At 48.2% G+C, this 11,138-nt stretch overlaps 1 protein-coding gene across 16 annotated transcripts in view; it reads right to left on the bottom strand.

Moving 5' to 3' along the window:
• Positions 1-11,138, bottom strand: part of BEND7 (BEN domain containing 7) — an 81,273-nt gene that overhangs the window by 13,001 nt on the left and 57,134 nt on the right. For all 16 annotated transcript variants that reach the window (XR_012504266.1, XR_012504267.1, XM_074358315.1 and 13 more), the window contains one exon: positions 5,789-5,908. Coding sequence is in view for 13 of the 16 variants with exons in the window: in XM_074358315.1 (XP_074214416.1) it covers positions 5,789-5,908 (120 nt within the window). In the remaining 3 variants the exon portion in view is untranslated. Of the gene's footprint in view, positions 1-5,788; positions 5,909-11,138 lie in introns of those variants that run through there.

Raw genomic sequence — 11,138 nt, 5'->3', positions numbered from 1 at the left:
GTGATTACGTGTGAATTAGCAGACACCCACTGCACGAACAGGGCTGAGTGTCGCGGGCGATGCACACGACTGTTAACTTGAACTTAATTATAACATCTGCCTGTAACGGCAAGCTCACTATCCTTCTTGCCTGGCGACGGGCAAGTTGTGAAATTTGGCAAAGATGGAGCCAGTCCAATAAAAATTTGACACCAGCGACCGCTTTGCTCTTAGAACCAATACAAATAAAAAATGGCCATTTCAGCGCTGAGAAAATAATCTAATGAAAATGATGATAAGCCACCCCAGGAAAGGAATCATTCCAGTTATCGGGGGATAAAATGATTGCATGTGATGAGATGCCCAAATGAATTTCCATCTGGATTCGCATAGCAACCTTTCAAATCTGAGGGGCGCCTCTTTTTTCTAGAGGCAGCGCGGGTGGCCTTTAGCGGCGAGTTGATTACCTGCCCAGGTAGAGTCTGTAGCTAAATCCAGGAATTGAGCCAAATATGATAAATAAGGTTGACATTGTGGAATATCTATGAGATGCCATATTGTCATTTAGACTGAAAATAAGATGGAAAAACAAGCTGCAGTACTGACCCAGGCCCTTCCGTCAGCATGATGACAGGAACACAGGTGGCCCAGTGACAGTTTTCTGGGGCCCCCTTCTGTGCTGCTTGAGCAGAGTGAAGGGGGATCATATCTGACAAAACTGGGGGACAGTCACTGTGGAGTGCTGTCACCTGGCCCCGCTGGTTCTGTGTCAGGGTCGGCCGTGTCCTCCGGCCACCTCCACTTCTCAGACCCCAGGAGAACGCTGCCCACGTGCCACTCACACACGCCCGGGAAGAGACTCTGCACCCAGCATCAGAAGTGGAATCAGACATGACGATGACTAGGGAACAGGGCGGACGATCATCTGAGCAGGTGAGATGCTCCCACAGGAAGCAGCAGGGGTGAGAAACACTAACCGGGACACTGAGACGGTGAAGAAATGGGTTCCCTGGCCGGTATACTTGGGCGGAAAGAGAAACAGGGACGGGGAGAGAGGTTCCCATGGTGTGCACGTGTGTTTGCTGGGGGGAAGGGAATGGAGACGGGAACTTATCAGAATTGGTCTCAGCATCTGACAATAGGAAAAAAAGAGGCACGTTTACATATAAAGCATACCTAGGAGGGGGAACAAAATGTAGCTGAACTTGCTCTTCTAGCCCGGGCCCCGGCCAGCAGAGCTGCTCCCGCGCCTGTGAGAAGGGTCCTCTCCGACGGGCCCGGCACACACTCAGCAGCCTGCCCTCTGCTTGTCTGTCCTCTCCCTTCAGAGGTTACTCCTCAAACTGAAACTTGCCAGGTCCTTTAGGGACTGTCCGTCATTCTCTGCAGCGAGAGGCCCGAGTTCTGTAACACAGAGCCCTCCTCCCCTCTCCCGGGTGTCTCTGCTGCCCCTCCGTCTCCTGAACTTGCACATCCTTTTCCCTCAAGCTCCCAGGTGCTCCAAGTATTTCCCACGTTTTCCGTGTCCTCCCACCACCCTCTGGGATGCACGGAGGGCTTCCTGGTAGAGGAGTCGAGTGCAGATCTGGTAACCGGCCCGCGGCTGGAAGCTGGTGCACAGCTGGACTGGGGTGCGGGGGCCGCGGGGCAGCTGGTGGCAGCGGCGCGGCTACTCTGGCCCTTAGCCTTCCCTTTGGACTGACTATTACATTTCAGTCTCTTCATGGTGACAAATGTTAGCTCTCTCTGATATATTTCATGTCTTTGTTTTGGGGTTCAACAACTTGTCCTGAAAATCAACAGGTAAATGCAGGTTCTTACATATCCAGAACAGGATTGCTGGCACAGAATTTAGGCAGCATAAGACCAACTAAACACTGACTAGCAAGGACACCGCTCAGGCTTCACACCTGAAATCTGATTTGGGATGTAAAGCCGAGGAGACCTGCACCCAACACGACACCGGTGATTAATCAGGGTCACTGTGCTGTCTTTTATAACACCTGTCAGTCAGTCATAAAAAGCTCTTTCCCTGGAGCCTGAAGTCCAGGGGGCAACAGTAATAAAGAAGCCTTTGTGAGGTGTCTCAAGGCGGAGGCAGGAGACCTTGAGCCTAAGAAGAGATAAGAGACCTGCGGTGGGAAGTTACTCTTCCCAGGTGTCATTCAGTTAACTCGCCCAGAGTGAGATCCGGGCATCGCCACACTGGATTCTGAAACTCTGGGGGAGGCTGGGACAAGAGGAAGTGGGGAGGAAGTTCTAGGACTACGGGGACAGGGACAGAGAAGTAAGAGAAAGGACTGGAGGAGGAAGGAGGGAGGAAGGGAGGGTGGGACGAGGGAGTGAGGGGCCGCAGATGCCCCCCAGGTTCTGGTGGGGGTGTGGGGACTGGGAACCATTAGAACCTCACGTAAGGAACAGATGGACTGTTTCCCCAGGACCTCACGTGACCGTGATGAGCTAAGACCTTTTTGCTGTGGACTGCCGTCCCTCCATTTCCATTCATTGATTCGTTGGTTCACTTAGCAAATATTCTTGTGTATCCATGCTGTGCCACACACAATTCTAAACACTGAGGACAGAAACGTGCCGCCTCTGCTCCTGAGGGCCTCATGGAGGAAACAGGTATGTCACAATTCAGGTGGCAGAAGATTAAAGTGCTGGGGTTGCTCTGAAGTCCCCTGGGGAAGGGAGCCTTCGAGATGCTGCAAAGTTTCCCAGGCAGAGGGAAAGCACGCGTGCCGGGACCAGCCAATTTCAGACCAGAGAGGATTCTGGTGTGGCTGCAGGAGGCACCAGGCCGATGGCAGGAGAGGATGATGGCGCCAGACCATGAAAAGCCTCGCCTGCCACGTTGTGGGGGACGTGTAGAGGGGATTTTATTCTGGGGACAACAGGAAGCTAGAAGTTTGAAATCAGGGGCAGGGAGTGACCAGATCTTACTAGCAGAGGCACAGAGAATCAAGTCTGGGGTCTCAGGATGTGGCCAGGCCTGCAGCCGCACATGGAGGAGCCACTGATGGTGGGACAGCTCAAGTCACGAGGAGGGATTCAGAACGAGATGAGAAAAAGCAACACGGATGGAAACCAGGACACTGGGTTTAGGAGCAGGCAGAGGAGGAAGAGGCGGTGAGGGAGACCGAAGGCATTGAAGGGAATTTGCAGGAGAAAGAAAGAGAATGAAATCACAGAACCTGGCAGAAGATGAGATTTGACTGGGTAAAAATCAATACAGAGGTCAAGTCAGAGTGTTAATACAAACAAGTGAAATCTGATCATCAGATGTGAACGCGGCAAGGATTCCTGGAGAGGACTGAGGTCAGGGGGCAAATGCAAAGGATTCTAAAGTGAACTGGGTGGGGAGGGTACAGCTCAAGTGGTAGAGCACGTGCCTAGCATGCACGAGGTCGCGGGTTCAATCCCCAGTGCCTCCTCTAAAAATAAATAAACCTAATTACCTCCCCACCCCAGCCCCCAGCCAAAGTAAAATACTTAAATAATACAATAATAAATAATTGAACATTTAAAAAAGAGTAGTTTAAAAAATAAAAAGAATAATAAAAAAAAATAAAGTGAACTGGGATGGGGAAGCTGACTCAGGGAAGACAGACCCTTTTGGAAGAAATCTGACCAACGACGTTAGAAGAGACGGTAGTGGTTTTAAGACCTACAAGGAAAAAGGAATTGCTGTGTTTTGTTTTCGGTTGGCAAAGGGAAGGAGGATGAGGTGGTGGGCGCTGTTTGAGCCTTACTACATGTCAGCTCTCTATTGGTGGCAATAGCTACATTATCTAAGTTTAACTCTGAAAGCACATATGAGGTAGGTATCAGCCTTGTTATATAAATGGAGAACCCGAGGCTCAGAGAGGGTGAGGAACTTGTTCAAGTTCCCAAGAAACTGTAAATGACAGATAAGGGCCAGGAAGGCAGACCTGTTCTCTCCAGTGTCCCACACGGAGTTTATCTGCGATGACTTGGAGACGCAGGAGCAGATGACAGTGAGAACTGGGGAGCCGAGGAGGGGTGAGCCTCCCCTCAGCTTTATCCATTATCCTTGGATGACTTATCCAAACCTGAAAGTCTCTGGCAGCAAAAGGGGCATTACTGATCACAGCACCCAGGTGCAGCAAGCTGGCCAGTCCCCTGACCGAGGACACTGAGGCCACCTCAGTGACCTGCATGCCACCAGCACGGCTGTGTGCACACAGACATCTTCAGAGAGGTACACTAGCTTCCCCGATGCGGACACCTGTGTACCGCACACGTCTGGAGCCTCAGGACAACTCCGAGGCAGGCTTTATTTTTATGTCCACGCCATGACAGGGACCTGAGGATTAGAAGGACTGAGAGAACTGTCGAAGGTCCAGAGCAGACACAAACCCTGAAAACCAGATCTACTGATGCCGTGTGCCTTGTCACCTAATGCAATCATCCATTTTTTTGACCAATTAAAAATACTAGTAGTCCATTATTCTTCACTAAAAGAGTATCAGTTAAGTGAAAAGTAAGTCAAAAGGCTGAAAAAAGAAGGGAAGATTTTTTTTTTATGTACCTTTTTTTTTTAATTGAAGTACAGTCAGTTACAATGTGTCAGTTTCTGGTGTCCGGCACAATGTCCCAGTCATGCATGTACATACATGTATTTGTTTTCATTTTTTTTCATTAAAGGTTATTACAAGATACTGAACGTAGTTCCCTGTGCTACACAAAAGAAATTTTTCCTTTTTAATCTGTTGAAGGGATGATTTTTAATTAAAAACAAAATCTCCACCTAGCTGGATAGTTTAGATTCTGCTAGCTGCATTTATGGAATTATAAGGGTTTCCCTGTGTCTAGTCGAGTCGAGGGAGCTCCCACTTGAGCCGGGAGCTGTCGTCCCCGGGGTGGGTGGCTGAGTTCCTCCCCAGGCTTGGTCACGGTTACTACTACTGACAGTGAGAGGTCAAGTCAGAGGCGGTAATAGTCTCACGCATTTGTGCCACGGTTCTCATGGACCTCCGGGCCTCCACAGCACCCCAAAGTGTAATCATCTAGCATCTGAAATCCGTCTCCCAAACTCTCACACCACAGCCACAGAAGCACGGAAGGCTCTCAGCAGGCCAGGGGTCCTGAGGTTTGATTGGGAATTGTTTTCTGTTTTGTTTTGTTTTTAAATAATATCCAGACGCTTGTGGCCTCCTGGAAATGATTATTCCTACATCTTGGCAGAAAACTGACCTCAGGGATTCTTCACTGGTAAATTGTCCCCCTGTCACTCTGGGGATGCTGGAAGATCAAATAACCAAGTCTAAATAGCCATAATTCAACTGGTGTCCACTTCTCCTAGAAGAAGTATCCCAGAACTGCCAAGCCCATATTTTTTTTTAAGTAAATAAATAAATATTTGACATAAAACCCCTTTCTAGCTCATGAAAGGTAGGATGTTTACTGTTTTTTTTAACCTTAAGTAACTCATACTTTTTATAAAGTCATGCAGATCCAAACAAATAAAAATCAACAGGCAACAGAAACAAATCAAAAAGAGACAGCTCGTTTCATACAATACGACCACCAGTGAGATCAGCCATCTTTTTCACTGGCACTATTAAAAGTGAATAGCCTGACATAATTTTCACTATGTAATCTTCAGGTGAATTTCAGAATCATCTGAATAAGATTTTAAAATACAAAACCAAAAGCCCATTACATAAAGCTTCTCCTTCAAAAGGCAAAAGACAATGAAGTACCCTAGAGCAAAGGATCGTATTTTGCATCATCTAACAATTCAATAAAGGGCTTCTGCGGTTGTTTTCTTGTGGTTTATTCATACCTGAGCCTCTTTTTAACCTTCTTCTAGCCAGTTTGATTTGATCCTGTAGAATCTGTACCCAGTCTCTCGGGCCAGGAAGTTTGTCCACGTGATTAGCAGTGCAGTATTTTTCTGTGAAGACTGAAAGAGAATGTGAAATACTGTTAAATATTTTAACAAATAAATCATGCAGACCTGAAATAGGAACATAATTCCAAGAAGAAGGGGAAAAAAAGTGCATTTCTAAAAGGTATCAGTCCTACAGTGGGTATTCTCAGAATCCACGTGACATTCCTTTGGTGGAGGTGGAACTTGGCAGGACCCATCCTACATGCAGATGGAACCAGCGACAGATACTAAGTAGTTCTATGGCAATTACGCTTTTAATGTGTGGGCAGAGAAGAAAATGCTTCCTAGGGCACACTGGCCCCATGACAGAATTCTGCCAGTGTATTAAAATATTTCACTTTTCTGTCGTTAACATGGAATGGAAAAATTACACACAAAGGTGATGATCTCGCGGTGATGCCCGCTAACCCGATCAGCGCTCAAAATAGATCCAGCGCAGCTGGGTCTTAGTGAAAGTTCCCGTTCTGCTTTGAGTCAGCCTCCTGCGTCCTGTGCCCGCAGCTCCTAGGAAAGAGCTCCCTCGTAAGCACAAAAGAAACTGTGGAGAGCCCTACGGCAGGACAAGAGGGAGGCCGGACAATTATCCCATTAAAGGCGCGCAGCGTGCGACTGCGTGCCCAGCGCTGGTCCTGGTGTTTCTGCTGCAGCTTCGTTCCCGAGCACTTTTCAACCTGCTCTCCGTAAGGTCAAGGCTGTGTGCAGTCACGTCATACTGCCTCCCTGGTATTTAAAATATTGATAATTTTCAACATTTTAAAGGTTTCTTTTACAAAGAAAGGACAGAGGAACATGGTGACAGGTTCAGCTACCTAAAACCGTAAAACGTCTATTGAATAAAAAATAAACATTTCATTTGAATGAGAAAAGCTATTTGCACTGAATCCACCGCACTGGGGAGACGTCGACCAGATAAAAAAGCAACATCAAGTCCCCACAGATAAATGGACAGAGTATGCTTAGCAAAAAAATTAGGGAAAATGGTCAAATACTACGTAAGCCTCCAAGTTGTAAAATATACTTTCTACCTACTAAATTAGAAAAACAATTAGGCTAATACTTAATATTGATAAAACTGTGGGTCTGGCACATTCAAATATTACTGTTGGCATAAACTGGCAAAACCTTTTGGGAAATCAGATGATTACTATATAGTGAGAGACATTAAACTGTTACTCCTTTGGATTGGTAATGTTACTCCTAGAAATTTATCCTAAGGAAATAATAATATGAAAGAAGAGAAGAAAGTCATGAACAGTCATCCCTTGGCATCTGTGGGGAACAGGTTCCAGGACCCCCACGGATACCAAAATTCCTAGATGCTCGAGCCCCGTATATAAAAAGTGTGGTACACGCGTATCCTTCCACACATGTTAAATCATCTCTGGATGACCTGTATTACCTAAGACAATGTACATGCTATGTAAATAGATGCCAACACTTGGCAAATTTAAGTTTTGCTTTTTGGAACTTTCTGGAGTTTTTCCCCCCAAGTATTTTCCATTGGTGGTCAGCTGAATCTGCAGGTGTGGAGCCGTGGTGGGAAAACCTGAAGGGATGGGAGCAGGGGGTTCCTTCCAGGACTCTGTGCAATCATCGGAGATAGGGGCAGTGTTAGTGAAGACGGAACTGGCATTTCTGGCAGATCACGTGACTGGTAACACAGGAGGGAAGGTTTGTGAGGGGAATGGCAAGGTGTAGCTGGCGTGGTTTGGGACCTGCTGAGTTTGGGGTGTTTGCGGATCCCCCATGTGGGGGTGGCCAGCAGGTGTTACAGTGTGGAAGCCTACAGTTCAGGGGCGGGGTCCTGCCTGAAGGTACTGGTTTGAGGGGCACGAACATACACATGGCAGTTAGAACAACAAGAGAAGGTTCTGAGGGAGCGGAGCACCGGGCCACGCACAGAGCGGAGAATCTGAGCATCTGAAAGGCGATTACGGCTCAGGAGCCCAGGAAGGAGCCAGGATGGGCTGCAGGCAGGAGAACCGGGAGTGTGGTTCCGTGAAGGCTGAGGCTGGTGCGAACAGAGGAGAGAGGGACACAGAAGGGCCAGGAAGGACGTGTGGAAAGGGTCGCCGGAGGCCATCAAGGATGTGGGGAGGGGGCCACAGATGACACTCTCACAACACCAGGTTCAGGGGGGATGGAAGAGGAGGGGGTTTACAGGTGGAGGGAGGCGGCCTGCACTGCGGGAGATGGATCCAGGAAGGAGGAGGAGGCAGTCAGAGGAACCACAGCGGAGGCACTGAGGGGCAGCGGGGTCCGGGAGAGAAATGGGGTGTTACCCTGGACCAGGAGGAGAACTGTGTCCTCTGAACCAGAGGAGCGGAAGACTAGGGTAGAGTGAGAAGTGGTTAGAGGTCAGAGGCACCCTCCCACCTGACACCTCAGTGGACTCACTGGTGAGGGGTGTGGAGAGGGTGGGGACGTCTGCAACGGCCTCAGAGAAAAACAGGAGCAGGAAGGCAGGAGACCTGGATGCGGGGCGCTGAGCAGGAGGGAGCGCCGCCTGCTTGTGGCAGCAACAACCTCAGGGCAGCTCATTTCTCCATGGTGCAGGGTGGAGACACCAGATGTAGGGCTGGTTGAGGGTTAGGATTTTGCTGGACAGGTTTGGCAGAAGGACAGGATATAAAGCACTTGAAGATGTTGGCGGAGATGCCCCCTGGAATGAATGACAGCTGTCTTCACCCACCCATCCTTTCCACCCAAATCTGGGAAGCAAGTGAAGCCAGAAAACGGCTCAGACTCAGGAAAATTGATGGAGATCCAGGAATGGAAATATGAGCGGGGTTGGCAAGGAGGTGCCAGGGAACAGGGGCAACTAAGGGGCGAGGGTTGGCAGCGAGCAGAACGTATGGTCAGCGGTGTGGGGCAGAAATGCAGTGGAGGTGAATGCCAGTGTGGACGAGGGCTGGGGGTCACGTGGGTCTTCCGCGTGGATGGAGAAGTTATCCAAGATGGCAGCAGGGTCTGGGGGCAAGAGGAAGACGTACAGCGGTGCGGACGGAGGGGCTCCAGCCCAGCCCAGACTGAGTGGGGAAGGAGAGGCCAGGAGGAGGCAGAATTAAGGTTCGGGGAGCATATCAACCAGGCTCCCCAACAGATGATACGTGGGGCACGTGAGTCAGCGGGCCCCACTTGAGAGAGATGCAGAGGAGACAGCACCCCGGGGTGGGCGAGCTTCTGAATCTCCTGGACCAGATGACAGACACCCCCGGGTCTTCGTTTTGTCTCCCTACAAGCACCCACTACAGTGCCCTGTACAAAGAACTCCATAAACATTTGAAGGATAAACAAACATATTTTCTACTTTTGTTCCTAATGAAAGTAAATACAGTCGCTCACACATTTAGGCTAATTGGAGGAGAAAGGCCTATTTGAATTCGTAGGGAGTCTTAATAGAATATATTTTAAAAAACAAGGTTTTATTACATTCAAATGCCCACCCAATAACACTTCTTAATCAGTTGCAGAAAGGTTCTTGAAATCCTGTTTTAACGAACAGGAAAAAATTATTTGTATTTGGCACTCTATTAGTTTATAGGAAAATGTGTACCACGAAAATGACTGAATACATCATCTCAGCAGGTGAACATCTCCCTCCTTGTAAAATTATTTATATAATTAATTTCCACAGAAATCCCTCTTTTCTTAGATTGTGAAACACACGTATCCAAATTAGCCCACATTAGGAAGTAGTGATTTGAAATGAACAACATAGATTTAGATTACGCCAACATCAGAATGACTCCCGGAAACCACGCGTGTCCACGGCCACGTTTAGGAGCAGCAGAGGGAAGGGCTCCCGCTGCGTGAGTGCCTTCCAAGCGCATCTTTCTAATCTCATCTTGAGCTCAAGTATTCTGCTGCTCGTTAAGAAGGCAGCAATTTCTGGTTATTTTTTTTTTCTCCTTTCAGTGAAAACTTATCTGGTTTTTGTAACAAGAAACCAGGGAACTCTCTGGCTCCTGGGTCAGTGGCTGAGACCTTTGAAGGCAAAGCGTTTAGGCTTTCCGAAAAATACCTACACACATATTTCCGTTGGGCAGATTACAGACATTCTATTTCACAGATTCCACTCAAACTTAAACTCTTAACCAGAATCTACCGACAGAAGACAAAAGCCTACTCTGTAACACGTGCACAGGAGGCCTGAGAAATGGGCCAAAGGGCTGTATTGATCTGAGAGTACTCCAGACGCTACGCGGATGGAGGTGTCGGGTGAGCAGAATCTGAAACTGCAGCTAAAGGTCGAGCTGTTATCCCGGTAACAGTTCCATTAGGAGCAACCATGTGACAAGAGGTATTGCACTAATGCGCTGGGTTTCCTACTACGTTAATGGTGGGTCATTAAGAATCATAGGAACAATTTGCATTCATCCTTAGAACGCAATAGGTCCTAAAAAGAAATTTCCCTCTTTTCCTATTTTGTTTAATCTATTAAGGGGTAGCGGGGGATAATGCTAAACAAGTCCAAATAACCTGAACAAGTGGATGAAGGCCAAAAATTAAGCTAAATAAAAGGATGGAAATATGCTCTCTGCTTAATATAATTTGAGGTCCCAAGGCACGAAGCGTACATGAAGTCACCAGGGAAATGACAGACGTTCAATTTGATCTGTACGTGACTTTCCTCAGATGCCTGCATTCATTTGAACCATGCCCTTTAATTGCATATAAATAATGAATAAGCTGGTGGTGGCCGCGCTGATCCTTCCCCGGGAACATGGCTTGTAACAGCAGCGTCAGTGAACGCGGCGGTTGCAGAGTGTCTGAATGAGGCTTGCTGGGGATGGAGCGGTGGCCGTGTTCCCCAAACAGCTCTGCTCACACAGTGGTTCCTGCAGAACTCCTGATGGGGGTTTTTCTGGCTCTCTATGCTGGGAAAAGCAGGATAGGCTATGGATGTTTCAAAAAAGCCACTGGATCACAAAGACCATCTAAGAAGCAGGAGAAGACTTTGTAGAACTTTAATTTCCCTCTAACTGGATTAAAACTCTGGCCAGCAGTGAGAACCCAGCTTCTGATCTGTTGACTCGGTTTTAACTTCTGGTCAAATAGATAAGCGGAAATCAAGGTGGACATTAAGCAAAGCTGAAAGGGGGGGTCCTCCTTAGATCTGCCAAACTCCCAGAGCTTGTGAGGCGCCGGGAACAAGGGTGCGAGAGAGAACCGTCCTCAGTGGGGTCCCCCGGATGTGCAAACAGGGACCAGGCTGATGAGGCTTCCCTGCAGGCTGCTC

Source organism: Camelus bactrianus, chromosome 35 (assembly GCF_048773025.1).
Source record: "Camelus bactrianus isolate YW-2024 breed Bactrian camel chromosome 35, ASM4877302v1, whole genome shotgun sequence".
NCBI lineage: Eukaryota > Metazoa > Chordata > Mammalia > Artiodactyla > Camelidae > Camelus > Camelus bactrianus.
Note: the sequence above shows the minus strand (reverse complement) of the source record. Positions and strands in the feature narration are given on the sequence as shown.